The sequence below is a fragment of the Lycorma delicatula genome, chromosome 4 (genome assembly GCF_047948215.1).
Source record: "Lycorma delicatula isolate Av1 chromosome 4, ASM4794821v1, whole genome shotgun sequence".
Classification (NCBI taxonomy): Eukaryota; Metazoa; Arthropoda; class Insecta; order Hemiptera; family Fulgoridae; genus Lycorma; species Lycorma delicatula.
Window position 1 is genome coordinate 182332428 of NC_134458.1, and position 19164 is coordinate 182351591.

General features: G+C 32.0%; 1 protein-coding gene across 1 annotated transcript in view; it reads left to right on the forward strand.

Moving 5' to 3' along the window:
• Nucleotides 1-19164, forward strand: part of Ube4A (Ubiquitination factor E4A) — a 61925-nt gene that overhangs the window by 11623 nt on the left and 31138 nt on the right. The window contains exons 2-3 of the mRNA XM_075364810.1: nucleotides 6916-7146; nucleotides 17007-17150. Coding sequence (XP_075220925.1) covers nucleotides 6916-7146; nucleotides 17007-17150 — 375 coding nt within the window. The remainder of the gene's footprint in view (nucleotides 1-6915; nucleotides 7147-17006; nucleotides 17151-19164) is intronic.

Here is a 19164-nt window from a genome sequence, read left to right on the forward strand (position 1 = left end):
AAGAAGATTTTTGAGGAGGACATCACAAGAGGTCTGAGTAAAAAAGATAGGAAAATGAAAAAGATGGGAAAATGTTAAAAAGGAAATTCTTAAATCAGCAGAAGAGAACTGGTAGAAAACCTTGTATATCAGAGGATACATTGCAGCTGATGGATGAACGTAGAAAATATAAGAATGATAGTGATGAAGAAAGTAAAAGGAACTATTGACGATTAAGAAATACTATAAACAGGAAGTGCAAACTAGCGAAAGAAGACGGGATTAAAGAAAAGTGTTCAGAAGTGGAAAGAGAACTGATCATTGGTAAAAGTTAACGAAAATTTTGTGGTACATAAATTAAAATCTAATAATTTGTTAAAAAAGATGGTACACTGATTTATAATACAAAAGGAAAGGTTGAAAGGTGGGTGGTATATATTCAGCAGTTATATGGAGGAAATGAATTAGAAAATTGTGTTAAAGATGAAGAAGAGGGTCGAAGAGGTTGAAACGGGAGAAACAATATTGAGATCTGATTTTGAGAATTAAAAGATTTGAATGGCAGAAAGGCTCCCGGAATAGACTGAATACCTGCAGAATTACTGTGCTGTGCAGGTGAGGAAGCGATAGGTAGATTATACAAACTGGTGTCTAATATTTACAAAAAAGGGTAAGTTCTGTCAGATTTCAAAAAGAGTGTTATAGTCATGATACTAAAGGAAGCAGGAGCAGATAAATGTGAAGAATACAGAAAAATTAGCTTAACTAGACATGCATAAAAAATCTTAACAAGAATTCTGTACAGAAAAATTGAGAGGAGAGTGGAAGAAGTGTTAGGTAAGACCAATTTGGTTTCAGAAAAAGTATATGGACAAGGGAAACCATTTTAGAGCTCAAATTAGTAGTAGAAGGAAGATTAAAGAAAAAAACCAATGTACTTGGCATTTATAGACCTAGAAAAGGCATTCAATAACATAGACTGGAATAAAATATTCAGAATTTAAAAAAAAATTTGGGTCAAATACAGTATAGAAGAACATAAAAAAGAAACTGTAGTAAAAAAGTGTGTCTGACAAGGATGTTCCCTATCCCTGTTACTTTTTAATCTTTATATAGAACTAGCAGTTAAAGATGTTCAAGGAACAATTTAGATCTGGAGTAACATTACAAGGTGAAAAGATAAAGATGCTACGATTTGCTGATGATATAGTAATTTTAGCTTAGAGTAAAAAAGATTATATGATACAATGAACGGCATGGGTGATGTCCTATACAAGAACTACTGCATGAAAATAAACAAGAACAAAACGAAAGTAATGAAACGCAGTAGAAATAATGAAGAAGAACCACTGAATATAAAAATAGGAAGTGAAAATATTACAGGGATAGAAGAATTTTGTTATTTGGGAAGTAGAATTATTAAAGGTATGAAGCAGGTGCGATATAAAATGCTGAATAGCATAGGTGAAAAGAGCCTTCATTCAGAAGCATAATTTGTTTACATCAAAAATTTATTTAAACGTCAGGAAAACATTTTTGATAGTATATGTTTGGAGCATAGCTTTATATAGAAGTGAAACTTGGATGATCTGAGTACCTGAGAAGAAAAGATTAGAAGCTTTTGAAATGTGGTGCTACAGGAGAATACAACTTATAGGACACGTATTAAAGCATCCTGGAATAGTTGCTTTAATATTGGAGGGATAGGTTGAAGGTAAAAATTGTAGGCAGGCAATGTTTGGAATAGATAAAACAAATTGTTAGGGATGTAGGATGTAGGGGGTATACCAAAATGAAACAACTGGCACTAGGTAGGGAATTTTGGAGAGCTGCATCAAACCAGCCAAATGACTGAAGACAAAAAAAAAGATTTTGAGGCATTTATTTCCTTAAAGTCTATATCTATGATGTTGTTTTCTGCTTAATTAACATTTTGTTGATTTATTATGTGAAACCATTGTCTGTTCTTTGAGAGGGCCTTTATATGTAGCATTGTTAAATTGTACATCTTACAAATTTGCCTCTTATGATAACAGTATGTACACTTATTTCTAGTTCACAAAGTCAGTTGGTCGCCGCTGGCTTAGCTTTAACTGTAAATGAAATTAACCACCTTTAGAAGTAAAATCACATATAAATTAATTGCTGTCATTGTTACTTATATTAATCAGAACTGTAAGTTTTGTAACAAACCTAATTAATTCACAAACATAATTTGCAAGTGTACCTTTTTGCTGTGTTTATTCCTTTTTAATTCTTATTCTATTCAATTAAATAATAATTTTAAATTTATTTAATTAATGAATAAAACTATTTACAATTTACTGGTTACTTATTTTTAAAATCTCTCTTGTAAGGATATACTCTAAATAATACTGATTAGATAAATCTTAATTTTCTGCATACTCATTCAGTGTTTACTAAAGTATGTATTTCAATATTATTCAATTAATTTAACAAAATTTTTTTTTATCTTGTTCATAATTTTATTCATGTATTTGTGTCATTACTTCAATTGGTGTGGATTATAATCACCTCTTGATTTTATTTGGTCAAATTGTTAGTCAAATAAAATCATGGTTTATTCCCAGGAAAATTTTGGAGTAGTTCTTTCGTTTCCTTATCTGATATTAAGTAATATGTATATTATGTTACGTTTGATAATGTAATTCCTTATGTAATATTTCTAAAATTATGCATTTATTTAATTGACAGGATTTTTTGTGAAATAAAAATAATTCAGGGTGTTTCATTGTAAAATAATAACAAAAAATCATATTAACAGGTTTGGATGTACCGTGTTTTAGAATTATGGCTGTCTGGAAACAAAACATTTCCAAACCATGATTGTATAAATATCTTCATTCTTCATTTTTGCCAAAAAAAGTAATTTGAAACCATTTCTATTTCTGATCTGAATAAAATGTGTATTATGTAATTGTTTTTGCCTTGAATTATATCAAGAATGAATTTTTGACTAATTATGTATCTTTACTATTGTAAAGAAATTTGATTGAATATCTCGCATAATGTTAAGTATAAAACTATAATGCTCTTGGATTTTTATATAAAATGTGAGGTTTATTAATAATTGTCTTGAATAATAGTTATGACTCATCATTCTGTCATTTATAATCAGTCATTTGTTTTTAATAATGTATAATTGTATGTTTAAATATAAAAAGAAATTTAAACTTAAGTCATATTATCTCTACATTAGGTGTATCTGTAAACATTTAAATAACCTTTAAAAATGTTTTCTTGTAGATCACTGGCTGCTTATATTGAACGTTAATTGATGAAGTTTGTTCTTTAATCTGCTTCTGATTTTGGGGGTTTACTGTATAAATTTATTTCTTGAAGCTCTTAAAAGTAACATAGTTTGTTCCTAGATCCAGAAAATGACAAAAAAAAACCCCACCGGGTTTATGTAGTGGTGAACTCGAAATCACGAATCAGCCGATTTCAAAGTCGAGAGTTCTGAGGTTCAAATCTTAGTAAAGGCAGTTGCTTTTACACTGATTTGAATATTAGATCATGGATACATGTTCTTTGGTAGTTGGGTTTCAGTTAACCACACATCTCAGGAATGGTCGACCTGAGACTGTACAAGACTACAGTCATACATATTATCCTCATCCATCCTCTGAAGTAATATCTTTCAGTGGTTCTGGAGGCTAAACAGAAAAAAAAGAAAAAAGATCCAGAAACTGAGGTGACTAGATGTTTAGAAAAAACTCCTGAATATTTTTACCAGTCATATTCATATATGGCTGTATATGGAATGGGACCATTAGTTAAAAATCACATAATATCATACTCAATATAGGAATAGGTGTAGAATAAGTATATAATGATTGGCTTTTTTTTTTAGAATATGGAGACAGTTATACTAGTAGTTAATGCTATCCATTCTCCAATATTTTGGCCATGTTCTTCCGTTTCATGTTTGGAGTGTGGGTTTTGAAAGTATGTAAACTAGTATTTTATGCTTTTTCATTATTTTTGATTAATGAAATCATGACTCATCTGTATAGAATCCATATTCCATATTATTTTACTTCCTACTAAAAAAAAAAAAAAAAAAAAAAAAATTATTTATGTGTACCCTCGTTTCATAATCACACATTCCTTATTAGCAATTAGCAGATTAAATCAACAGTTATTGATTTGCAGCCACTTATTTGATGTCACTTCTGTTTTTACTATAATATTTTATGTTGTAGACTTGTTTAAAAACAAGTCCAATAATTGTTTTTATCTTGGTCAATTGTCATAGATTAAACCAACTTTAGTGTAATTTAAATTAATATAAACAGAAAAGTTACTTTTAACTTGCCTTGTAGATACATAGTTACTTCCCAAACATTCATGTAAATAGTATGTTTCTTTTATATGACATGAAGGTGTTCATAGACAAATTCAATTCCCTACGCAGACAAAATTAAGATTAAATTCATTTCCCAAAGGAAGCTACAAAACCAAGCCCCTAAAACTAAAAGAAAAGTAAACCCTACCCAACTAATCAGGAATGAAAATTACAAAAAAAGCAACTGAAAAAATAACAATAATTAATAAATTTGAAGACCTATTCAACAACCTTAAATTAATTGCAGAAGAATTGACCCCAATAAAACCTGTAAAAAGCTTCAATGGTGGAACAGTGGAGAAGAGACATCAAGCATAGATATTACATTAATCCCAAAAATCAGAAATATTGTTCTAAAATCTTGTAAAACAAAGAAAAGAAACCATCCAAACCCTAAGGAAAATTAAAAGACAATACCGTAAGACACACTGAAATCAATAAAAGAAGAATTCAACAAAACATTGAGAGATTACCACAAAACCTTCAAAAAACAACTCAAAAAATATAAACTCTTAATCTTACAGTTAAGGATGAAAACTATAATCTGGCCCATAACAAAAAAACAATTTTGAAATCTTAATGATATATTTGAACAAACTCCTAATTTGCGAAGAACTGACAGAATTCCTAAAAGAAAAGAGATAACCTAAAAGAAATTCCTAACCCACAGTAAAAGAAATCTACCAAGTACTGACTGAGATGAAGAACTACAAAACTGCAGGAGAAAATCAGACCTTTGTAGAGATCTGGAAACATGCAGGAAGATCAGCAAAAATCACCCTTCATCAACAGCTTGTTAACATCTGGATCGAAGAAGAACTATCAATACACTGGACAATAACCCCATCCATCTGCAACACAAAACAATTATAGGGAAATCTTGCTCCTCAATCAATCAAGAATCATTTTCAACAAGATTGGTTTACAACTCTAGGAAGAACAGCAGGGAGGTTTCAGATTGTAGAGGAGCTGTCCAGACCAGATTCATGAGTCTTAAGCTAATAATGGATTACAACAGAAAAAGTAGCAGAGATATGGTGATAACATTTGTGGACTTCTAGAAAGTATGATTGCATCCACAGAGAATTCCTACTAAAAATTCCAAGACACCTTGGACTACATCCTAAACTAAAAAAAAATGATAACTGACTCTTACAAACATTAAGTCAAAAGTGAAATTCAGAGGTGAACCCTCAGAACCATTTAAGATTAAAACAGGACTGCGCCAAGGTGATAGACTCTTACTGCCACTATTCAACTGCGCTCTGGAAATGGTAATGAGGGAATGGCTCAAAAAATCAAAACAAACTGCCTTGGTTTCGCCAACAACTTGGCACAGCTAGCAAATGGCATCGACAAAGCTAAAACACAGATATAAGATTAACCACGAAATATCATTTGAAAAGACAGAGGTTATGCCCCAAAAACTAACACAATTAAAAGAAATTGACATAAACTGCATTAAAGTCAAAATAGTAGCTCAATTTAAATACCTTGGGGAGTTAATAAACAGCCTAAATGAAAAAAAACTCAATCCAAAACAAGAACAAACTAGCTAAAGCACAACAATTAACTGATAGACCTACAGTAAAAAAGTCTATCCATTAACAAATAAATGAGACACTACAATAGTTATAAAACCAGAAGCCACATATGCAGCAGAAACACTTTTCTGCTTGAATGAACAAAAAATCGAAAGAAGAATTGGAAGAACCATCATCAACAAAAAGTACCAGAAGATGGGTTGTGGTAGATCATGTACAAACAGTTAGAACCAATCACTGACACCGTGCATAAGAGAAGACTAGGATTCTTTAGACATACTATGAGGGTGCAAGATTCCAGACTTATGAAACAGCTGGTACAGTACAATCTCAACTCAAAACACCAAGATAGGATGCAGATGGATCAGAGAAATAAGAGGGGATTGGAAGGAAATTGGCATTACACCAGAAGACACCACAGACAAGATAGTATTAAATGAAAAAATAAAAGGTAAAAATACTTGCTTCACACTCGCAAAAAAGAAACTCATAACAAATACTTTAAACACTAGAAAGGGCACAGAGATCAAAACATATGAAAACGTACTAGGAGGACCACAAGGCCTGAACACTCTTTGAGGAAACTTGGATAGTGGACTGACTAAAGCAATCCTATATGGCCATAAAAAACCTAATCTTTTGCCAGTTTTTTTTATTTTATAGAAAACGTTTAAGACTAATTTTTGGGAATTTCTCTGATGCACCTGTGCAAATTGTAACAGAGGCCTGGCTGATGACTGTGAAATGTAATCAGTTAGAAGGTCTAAAGACGACTTCTGGTAAAGCCTCTCAGGGCTCGGAACAGAGGGGGAGGTGTGGCGACTGGTAACATCACAAGGTCGATGTCTTCCTCTTACAAGGTTGGGATGTGCAAATTGTAATTATAAGATAATTAGGATTTGACAAATCGTATGTTTTGAATAGATTTGATCTTAAAAATGAGTTTTAACTATGTTTATTTTACTTTAAGAAATGAGCTTAAATTTGTAAATCTAAATTGTAAATAATTTGTTTATTTTTCAGATTGTTAATCTTTTCAAATGTGAATATGTTACACCAATGGCGTTGCTGAACTTTTTCAAATTTGTTGTGGAAGAGATAGAGCGAGATGAACCTCCAGAAACAGTTTATCGTGCTTTTACTCCTGTATTTGATTTAGTCCATAAGGATTTAGCGCAAGCAAATATTCTAACATTCCCCAGATCACATTTTGCTTTAATTAGAGTCTTTGCTGCTATTCCACAACTTGCCAATGTAAGTTTCATTATGTTTTAATTTGAATGCTTGTATTAAATATTATTTGATCTTTCAAATTTGAATAATGTGATAATTTGTTTTAATTTGTGTAAACTTATGCTAATGTCACACACACAGACACGCGCGTTCATGCGGATAGGAAAGATTCGACTTTATACCGCAGCAGTTAGGTCTGCAGTGCTGCATGCTAAAGAGTTTGAAACTGTAAATGAAGGAGAGGTTTGTAAATTGGAGTTGGCCTAAAGGAAAATACTAAGAAAGATTCTCAGACCATGGAAAACTGATGAGGGTTGGTGATTATGGAAGAACAAACCTCCGTGTAGATACTTACAGTTACCATTTGAGAAAGGAGATTTGCCTTCTACGTTCATTTGGCTAGAATGGATGAAAACAGATTGAAAGGATTTTCAAGAAGAGTTGTAGAGCCAAAACAATCATTAATGGTTCATACAATGGTTGCAGGAATAAATCCAATAGATATAAGGGACAGAGATACATTTAGGAAGAATTCAAGTTTGTGAAGGTTTTCAGAAATGAACCAGAGTGTAGCAGTAAAAACAGGTAGCAAGAAAGGAAGGAACAACATAGTTTGAAAATGAAGGAGAGTTGTAAGAAAAGGAGATCATCCAGGGATTAACTATGAAATGTGGTCTGTTAGTAGCCAGTGACGAGAGAGAGAAAAAATATTATATACATAATAAGTAAGCAAATAACATGAATAATCTACATATCAACTAATATTACCTTACCTTACCATTCACTGATATAGTGAATTGTGCTGACTTGTTATTTTCCCGGGGTCATTCAGAAAGGTTATTGTCCTGACACAAACATGGTGTAAGTATGATCAAATGATTATGATTTTTGTCAAGTATGATGCTTTAGATGTGGGCTGCAAAGTTTCAGATGCATACATTTAATTGCTTGTTTGTGATGATCTAATAAAGCAAACTAGTTTTTATATCTTTTGAAAAATTGATAAAATTGAAGTTTCAACTGTTGTAAAGTACTTTGTTTTAAATGGTTTAACCCTGATGAATATACAAAAAGTTAGAATACACTTAAGGTTCTCCTTCATTTTCAATAGTTGTTGGAGATTCTCGTAGACGAGTGGGGGAGAGCGGCAATTTACGATAAACAGTCAGTCACTTCCAATCAGTGCAAGTGTGTGATTGCTCTCTGTGGCCTAAATTTTATGAACACAGGCTTTATAAACTAAACTTATGTACAATGATTTCAATAAGTCTTTTTGAATTAATTAAATCTGTATTAAACTTAACGCTTAATAATTTGCTTAAACTAAACTTTTCGCGTGAGTCTTATCTCACCTTGCATTATCTACAACATTTTTTGGTGACCATGATGTGATCGAACATTTAAATGAACTATTTAAACTTGCTGCGGGAGTGATACATCTTATACAGTGACCGAAATCGTAAACAAATGAAGCTTATCAACGGTTACATTTGACGCTTACTTTGCTTACCATCGATGTATCCTTTTCCTTTAAACTAGTATTTGTTAAGTTAGAGAGTAGTAAGGCTTTTAGTTAAGTTTGTTAAATCATTTATTAAATTATATTATTATTTAGTTTAAGTACATAAGAATCTCTATATTTCTTTAATTTTTCATTTTGTTTGCCGTTTGGATAGCATTCTGAATTGGAATAAGTTTGATTTTATTTTCAAAACTTTAACTTGAAATATTGTGTCAGATATATACCATAATAATGCAGTTAATAGTACATTTCTTAATTACAAGTTTTCCAATAGTAAGTTATCTACTTAAATAGCGTATTAAATATTTTGTCTTTCTTCCAAAAGAAAGACAAATTAGTTATAGCCCGACTGTCTATAACTAATGTTAGTATTCATTATCTGTTGTAAAATAAACAAGCCAATTATAGTAATCTAATTGCTTATTTGTATAATGTATTAGTTGTTATCTCGTCTCATAATATTCATATTCCTTCGTTTACTATTGAAAGAATAATTAGATGTCACTTGAAAACTTATCTATACTATGTCTACATTTTTGTGTGAACTGTAATTTTATTATTCCAGTAGTCTGTGTTTTATTTTTATAGTAAGATAATTATCTTTCGTATAATTTATTTCAACCGATTTTTTTGATTTGAATTTGCACATATTTGTTTATAGTGGTTTTATGGTAGTATTAACTGCAACTTTTAAAGATTTTTATTGTTTGCTCATTTTGTGAGTGTATTCGTGTATTCCATTACTGTTATTTTTACAATGTTATTATTATCATCATTGTTGCTATTGAATTCATTCAGATTTGTTATCATTATACTGTAATTTAGCTTTATTTTGGTTGCAATTCCAAGCACTCGCTTAAGCCAACAATTAACTATGAGTTCAGACGATAAGAATAAGTGCAGTATCATGGATAAACTTATTGAATTACATAGGAAACGTGGTTACATTAATGGTGGACTCACTCGTATTAAAACATTTATAGACACTTTCAATATTGAAGTTAATTCTTATGCAGACGTAAATACGTGTTTAAAAAGATTAGAAGAGTGTTGGTCAGAATTTAATTCTGTTCAATTCGAGATTAGGGCAGTTACTACTGATGCTGAATATGAACCAGAAGAAGAAGAACTTTCACATTTTGAAGAAACGTACTATGCGTCCGAAACCTTGATCAATAATATTCTTTTGAAGCAAAATCATCTTCTGCTTCCCCTTCTTTGGATCATAAGGTTCTGGACATTTCCAACATTAAACTTCCCACAATTCCATTGCCATCATTTTCGGGTAATTATGAACAATGGTTTGAGACAATGATAAAGAATTCAACTAAACTGATTAAAATTCAAAAGTTTTATTACTTGCGCTCTTGTTTATGTGGAGAGGCATTGCAAACCATCAAAGAGATCAAAATATGTGCAGAAAATTATGCTACTGCTTGGTCTTATCTCCAACAACGTTTTAAAAATGAATGGTTAATAATTAAAGCTCACGTTGATGGCCTATTAAACAAATTGAAAAATCATCTGCCATTAACTTGCGGAAGTTGTACGATGCAGTTACAAATCATCTTGCAGCCTTAAAAAACTTGGGGAAACCAGTCAATAATTGGGAACGCTTTTAGTATTTCTTATTTTGAGAAAGTTAGACTATGGAATGAGAGATCATGGGAAGCTTATCAAGGTAGGAATGTCGAAACCGATGACACAAATGAGGAAAGTGGTTGCCAGTCAAAACGTTATGCCTTTAAAACTCTCATGCAATTTTTACTGGAACAGTGTGCAATTCAAGAAGGTCGTGAAGAACAACGAGTTCAAACACCCAAGAAATCATTCTATGAAAACAAAACTAATCAACAAGCCTTTTCCAATAAAACAATTTGTAATTCAATAACGTAATTAAACATAATTGTACTGCTTGTTCTGAAGATCATCTCACATGTATTTGTAAACAACTCTCAAAACTTAATGCATCTCAAGGCTATTCTAAAGTTAACTCTATCTATGTCTGAACTGCTTAAAGTCAGGCCATAAAACTATTCAGTGTAAAAGCTCTCATTCATGCAAACAATGCAATAAACGTCATCATACGATACTTCATTTAGACAACTATAGTTCACCACAAGAAAAGAAAGAAACACCTTCTGCAATGTCATCTATTTCAGCATCTTCAAACCAAAAACCCACTATTACTTGTTGCTCAAATAATAATAATGAAGAAATCTTACTTGCTACTGCATTCGTATTAATTTCTGATTTCCAAGGAACATACTATCCAAGCAGTGTGCTTTTTGATAGCGGAAGTGAATCTAATTTCATTAGTCTCCTTAGTATCAGCTCTAGGACTTCAACAGTCGAAGATCTCAATGAACATCTCAGGCATTGGTAACGCAGGAGTGTCAACAAGTAGTTCTGTTTCCACAACCATCAAATCCAGATTTAACAATTATTCTGTAGCAGCAGAATTTCTCATTTTGTGTAAAATAACTACTGATTTACCTGCTTCTTCAATTAAATACAAATTGGATATTTCATCTGATGTCAAACTAGAGGATGAAGAATTTTTTAAATCAACAGGTGTAGATATTCTAGGCACCAGTATATTCTATGACATCCTTCGTGACTGAATAATCAAATTTTGTAGTGATTTACCTGTACTACAAAATACTGTTTTTGGTTTGGTGGTTAGCAGTAAAATCTCTTTTACTAATTTGTGTATAAAACGCTTTCATTTCTTACAATCACAGATGCTAATTCTGAGCCCAGCACAGACAACTCATTTCATCATTTTGGCAACTAGAAGAGGTATTCAACAAATCAAAATCTGTTTTAAATGAAGATTGTGAATTGCATTATCTTGAAAATGTTAAACAAAGTCCTAATGGTAAATTCATTGTCATATTGGCTTTTAATTCTGCACCTGAGATGGCATTAGGCACATCAAGACCAAACACGTAAACGATTTCTATCGCTAGAACGTAGACTTTTAAACAGTGCTCAACTGAAACAAGAATATACTGATTTCTTAAATGAATATTTAGAAAATGATGAGCTAGAGCTTGTTGATGATAATACAGAGCATGGTTATTACGTACCCCATCATCCAGTAATACGGGATTCGAGTTACACTACATGCCTCCATGTTGTCTTCGACGCATCAGTGAAATTATCATCTGGAAAGTCTCTTAATGATATACTGATGGTTGGACCAACTATCCAGCGTGACCTGGTATCGATATTACTGTCCTTCCATATGCATATGTATGTGCTTACATCTGATATCAAACAAATGTATTGAAAAATACTTATAGACAAAGATCAACGAAAGTATCAAAAAATTCTTTGGAGAAATGATGTAAGCAAGCCAATTCAATCATATCGTCTCAACACAGTGTCTTATTGTACAGCTTCAGCTCCTTTCTTAGCCATTCGTTCATTATTTCACCTAGCTGAAACTGAGCCGAATAATTTCCCAGCTGTGGCTTAAGTCTTAAGAAAGGACTTTTATGTTGACGATTGCCTAACTTGGAAAATCTCAAACAGTTACAAGGGGAATTAATTAATCTTTTAAAATCTGCTGGATTTGAATTACGTAAGTGGTGTGCTAACAATCCCTCATTACTTGAAAATATTCCTGTGGAGCATATTGAAGCAAATTTCATAGTTGAATCCAAAAGCAAAACTTTAGGTATGTTTTGGAATCCAACTAGTGATACCTTTCATCTTAATGCTAAGTTGTTTAAACCACCAGACATCATCACTAAACAAATTATATTGTCTGCTATTTCACAGATATTTGATCCAATTGGCCTACTATCACCAGTTGTTATTGTGGCCAAATTGTTAATGCAAGATATTTGGACAGTCAAGGATCTCGGATGGGATCAACCCATACCAGATGACGTAAAATTAAAATGGAATTCATACAGAGAATCATTTGCTTCATTAAATCAACTGATAATAGACAGAAGGTTCTTAGCAAAGCTAAGAATCAATTGAAGCAAAGCTCAAACAATCGAAATTCATGGGTTTTCCGACGTATCAGAAAAGACCTATGGAGCCTGTATATATCTTCACACAATAAACATCGATGAGTTAATTACAGTAAAATTATTTTGTTCTAAGTCATCACCGGTAGCTCCAATAAAATCAGTTTTGTTACACCATGACTAGAACTTTGCAGGGTTCTCCTACTAGCTCAGTTGCTTCAGAAACTTTGAGATTTACTTAATTTAAACATTCATTCCATCACAATTTGGACAGATTCAACTATAGTATTACTACATTGATTAAATTCACGGGCAAATACTTGGCAGACATTCGTTAGCAACAGGGTAGCTCAAATTCATGAGCTAACTAATGACTGTGTTTGGAAATATGTGCACTCTAAGGATAATCCTGTGGATTTAATATCAAAATCTACGAAGTCAGAAATACTTAAATTTTCTTCACTGTGGGTGGCATGGACCACACTGGTTGATCAAAATGAAAGGTGACTGGCCAGAAGTTCTTCAGACACTTTCAATCAATCCAGAATTAGAACGAAAAAAGAATAATGTCACAACAGTAACAACTATGCCAACTCCCAATTTACTCGAAAAATTTTCATGTTGGTCTAAACTTTTACGAATCACTGCTTTATGTTAACGCTTTATACACAATTGCAAAAATTCTAAATCCAGAATAATCAGCCATCACAATGCTAAGGATTTAAGAAAATCTGAATTATAGTATGGATTAAACACGTACAAAGGGCATTTGCTGAAGATTTCAAGAATATTCGAAGTGGCAAGGTAGTGACCAATAAAATTAAATCTTTAAATCCATTCATTGATGTTAATGATATTCTGCACATAGGAGGAAGATTAAAAAATTTAATAAAGATTAAAAAAGGAGGAAGACAAAAAATTGATTTGAACTACAAAAATCCCATTCTGCTTCCTTATGATCACATTGTCACTAAACTAATATTAACTGAAACGCACATCAATTCCTTACATGCTGGACCACAATCTCTTCTTTCAACAATAAGAACTAAATATTGGCCTCTTACAGAAAAATTTTAGCACGTTCGACCGTGAGACACTGTTTTAATTGCTCTAGAGTTTCTCCAAAATCCAACCCAAACATTTGATGGAAGTCTTACTGCCATATAGATTTCAACCATCACATCCATTTCAAAACTGTGGAGTTGATTTTTGTGGGCCATTTTATTACCAAAAAATGTCTCTATGCCAATTGTTACCTGCCAAGCCTTACACAGCGTTATTTATATGCAAGGCAAGTAAAGCTATACATATTGAATTAGATTCTGACTTAACAACAAAGAACTTTTTAGAAGCTCATCAACGTTTGCTTGCACGCCATGGTGCCGTAAGAAACATTTTTTTGACAATGCTGTGAATTTCATTGGTAACAAAAATGAAATGCTAGAACTCAAAAATCTTTTATTATCTGATAACCATCAATATCAACTTCACAAATATTGCGCTTCAGCCGACATTACTTGGCATTTCATACCTCTGAGGTCACCACATTTTAATGGTCTTTGGGAGGCCGGGGTAAAAATCACCTTAAGCAAGTGTTAGGAAATCAAATTATAATGTATGATGAATTAGAAATACTTTTTATAAAAATTGAAGCCCTTGTAAACTCTAGACCACTGACAACCCTATCCACAGATTCCAATGATCTCAACCCACTCATTCCTGCTCACTTTATTTCCTGCAACGAAGCAACTCACTTCATTTCCTGTGTTCCTGACATGACTAACAAACATTAATAGATTTGACCACTGACAAAGAATTCAAAATCTACATCAAACCTTTTGGAAACACTGGTGCAACGAATACTTATCTACATTACAACAGCGCAAAAAATGGCAGAAGAATTTAAACCTCCGAAGGTAGGATCATTAGTAGTCATCAAGGAAAACTTCAGGCCTCCACTGCACTGGATTATGGGGCATATAGAAGAAATTCACTGCGGTGCTGGTGGTATACCTTGAGTAACCACCGTATGAACTCCCAAGGGACTTGGGTCTGTGCAAAAGAACTTTAGTGTAACTCTGTGTTCTACCTGAGGATTGAAGTTTATATCTTCAAGGGGGGCGGCTTGTTGGAAATTCTTGTAGATGAGTGGAGAGGAGTGCAGCAATTTACGATAAACAGTCAGTCACTTCCAAGCAGTGCAAGTATGTAGTTGCTCTCCGTAGCCTAAAATTTATGAACACAGATTTTATAAACAAAACTTGTATACAATGATTTCAATAAGTCTTTTTCTGTTAATTAAATCTTTATTAAACTTGAACACTTAATTATTTGCTTCAACTAAATTTTTCACGTGAGTCTTATCTCACCTTGCATTATCCTCAACAATGGTAATTAAAATTTTACTGATGAATTTAAACGTGGATACATCCATTCCAGATAATGAATCCTTAGAATTTCCAAAAACTTTTATGACCAACGAAATTGTCACAAAAAAATCTTATTGCCATATTAAGTGATGTCCGACACAAGCTTGCTAACATTACAACATTGCAAACATCTCCGTAAATTGTGTCTACTACATTTTACAAAATATTTTGTGTATGAAATAAAAATACTTTCTGTTTTATGTGTGCTATTTGTTAACAGTGAAATACATATTCATTGAGACAGTGTTCAGTCAAATATATATTTTTGACTGAACACTTTTAAAAAGTTGCTGAGTTTCTGCAACGTTTTATAACAGTAGATGAAACATGAATTTACCATTAAATGGCAAGATACCAAATGCAACACAAACAGTTGGTGGGAACAAGTGAAAGTGCACCAAAGAAAGTAAAACCTTTTGTATCTGTTAGGAAAGTTGGCTAGAGCATTATGGAATTCTCATCATGTGGTACTAATTGAGTGCCTGGAAAAAGGCAGGACCATCACCAGGGAGTATTAGGCTTTACTATTGGACTGATTGAAGGGGTGCTATTCAGGCTATAAATCTATTCAAAAAGACCATGCTCTTTCACCATAATAATGCATATGGACAGATAGTATTATACTGAGAGTATTCAGAAATTGGAAAATCACTGGTATTAGTATATCGAATTTCAAAGTAACTGTTACAAATAAAAAAAAATTCTGAAAAATCTTGTATTTTCTCTGTCAGGCTGAAAACCTCCTGAATGACCCTTGTAGTAAAAGCTGTTTAATTTTATTAGTTATTTTAAGGTAGGAGAACAAAGAAATAGAAACTGCAGAATTTTGCTGTTAAGATGGCACAGTTACCAAGATGGACAAAGTAAGGAAATGCAAAAGTAGACTGACAATGCAGGGTAGCTTTAGTTTAGAAAAGAAATCTGCCGATTTTATACAAAGATAGCTGGAAGAAATTTCTACATTATAAAATATTTATATTGAAATTACAATTCTTTCCTAGGCAGGATAGATGTCAGTCTTTGCTTGTCACAAATTAATATTGACCACCAACCATAAATGAAATTGAAGGGTAAACCCATTTATCTATTCTGTAGTGGACCAAGATAGATAAATAATCCTGTAAGTTGACTTTTCCCGTGAGCTTTCAACAAGTCTTAAAGTATTAGTGCATTTGGTTAGTCAGTCTTCATTAAAATTTATTAGTCACACACACAAAATTTATTGTGTTTGTTGCAAGTTATAGACATTAAAAAAAATATTGAAACTAGAGGAAAGTTTTCTCGTAAAGAAGGGCACTTCAGTGTTTGCCCTGCTGTAGGAGTTAAGATCCTTTATTAACAGGAGTAGTTTAAAATATCACAATGTTGGTTCTGGTTCATAAATGATATCTGCCTCCAAACTGCTTCTTTTACTTGTATGCACTTTCTACATTTCTTTCCTTAAATTATTTCTAATGCTTTGAATTATATTTTTTATGAACTTAACATTTTCCTCTGGATACAGTGTTTTACAGATTACAAGTAACTGTTCATAAGCCTCATTTTTGAAATTTTTGGTTAATTAATTCTTTAATTTAATTTTCCAGAAATATGGATAAGATTTGTATTAACTTATCTAGTCTATCTTAGCACTTTTGGATGTGTACTAGTCAAAGCCTGTGACTACTATGTTTGGATGGTGAAGGGAAAGCATGGAAGGTGACCACTACATTAATCATAGTTAATAGTAACTAGTCAATCTTCTGCATCCAAATACTGTCTATGAGTGGTATGGTCACCAAATGAGAAATTGATAAAGCACCTCATATAATTGGAGTTTTATGCTGTTAAATAAATATATAATCAAATTTACTTATTAGGATCCTCTTTGAAATGTGTTAGTATGTGATAAAATGTTATTTATTATTAGAGATTTTAATGGTTTATCCTGTTATTTGTTTATAGGCAATTCTTAAACATAGTACTCCACAAGATACAAATTTAGGTATTGCTTTTGCTAATACTCTACTTGGATCAGCATTTTGTTTATCATGTCTTCCTAAAACCCCTGATGGATTATATGAATTTTTTGATAAACCTGTGACCACGGTAAGTATAATTCTTTAGTTTTTTTATTTACTTTTATTAGCATTTTATAAATATAATGAAAGCATTATTATTAGCTCAATAATTTTTATTGGAAATCTATACTATTAGAAGAAAGAAATAAAAAAAAAAATGTTAAGGTGAGAAGTTAATCGTATCCAAATGATTTGGAAACTTTTGTAACTACAGGTTGGTTACAAACTTTTGTAATTCATCACAGTTTTTAATCTTTTAAGTGTCCTTTTGTTCTAATTACACTGATAAACATAATTTTTGTTTCCTAACATGCGATACATGATTTTAATCTGTTTTTTGATACTGAAAACAAATATGCACTCAGAATCTTTCTATCACTCGCCATTTTTGAAAAAGTTTTAAATTTTAATTAAAGGTTTTTTTTCATTTTTCAGCAGTTAGCATTTTAAGCTCCTATATTGTATTTTGTAAGCTCATTGTTTATTATTTAACTTTGTTAATATAATTTGTAAGCTATAAATAAACAATAATAGACAAAGAATTAATTCAAATCATAGTCTCATATTATGACACCATATCTAATACTGAAGAGTGAGCCTTCATGGACAAGATTAATCATGTCTGTGCAGGTCCAACATGTCAGCTGAAAACACAGCTGTTGTATGAAACACTGGATTTAGGAATGAATTTATTTTCTGTCTTAAGTTTGTTAACACTGCAGTGTCATAATGCCTCAAAATTGTGTAAATGATGTTGATGCCTTTTTTTATCTATGTGGTGAGTTTACCGTAAAATCAAATAGAAAAAATATTACACCTTTAATTAAAAAAGCATATCATTTGTACTTTTAGTGTAAAATTGGTGATCAGAATAGGATGTGGACTCCTCATATAGTATGCACTAATTGTTCTGTATATTTAAGAGGGTGGCTTAAAGGTACACGGAAGGCTTTGCCATTTGGTGTACCTATGGTTTGGCATGAACCAAAAGATAATGTAACCGATTGTTACTTTTGTTTAACATGTGTATCTGGAATTTCTAAAAAATCTAAATGTACTGTAAAATATCCTTCATTGCAATCTGCAATCAGGCCTGTACCTCACATTGAAATTATTCCATTTCCTGAGCCACCTGTGAATGTATGTTTCGAAAGCAGCGATGAAGAATCAAGCAGTACTGAAGGAGACGACAATGATTTTGAATTTGAATTATCTTCCAATAAGCGATATCTTATTTCACAAGGTGAATTAAATGACTGTTAGGGATTTAAATTTATCAAAAAATCAAGCTGAACTGTTAGGACCAAGACTGCAAAGTTGAAATTTACTCCAGAAAAAATACAAAAATCCTGGGCTTTGGAAGCCACCTAAAAGAACTTTCTCAATACTTTATTGATAAAAATAATTTGGTTTATTGCAGAAATATTGATAAGTTTATGTTGCACTTATGACAAGTTCATAAATTTGAGGACTGGCGCCTCTTCATAGATTTGTCCAAGTATAATTTAAAAGTGGTTCTACTACATAACGGTAACAAATATCCTTTGATACCAATTGCTTTTTGTATTAATTTGAAAGAGATATACAATGTGATGAAAGACGTTCTTGAAAACATAAATTATAAAAAACATACCTGGAACATATGTGGTGATTTGAAAGTTATAGTTATTTTGTTAGGCATGCAATTAGGCTATACTAAGTACATGAGTTTTTCTTTGTAAATGGGACAGACGAGCTAGGGATAAGCATTATGTTTCCAAAGAGTGGAAGAAACGAGACAACTTAACTCCAAATGGGAAAACTGTTATTCATGAGCCCTTAGTTGAACACAAATAAATATTTTTACCCCTCTTCATATCAAGATAGGATTGACAGATTTTGTAAAAACAGTGAAGAAGGATACTCCCGGATTTTTGTACATCAGGCAGAAATTTCCGAATGCAAGTGAAGGAAAAATTAAAGAAGGAATATTTGCTGGTCCTCAAATAAGAGAGTTGGTGGTCAAAGATGGTGTATTTAACTCAGTATTAAATAATATAGAA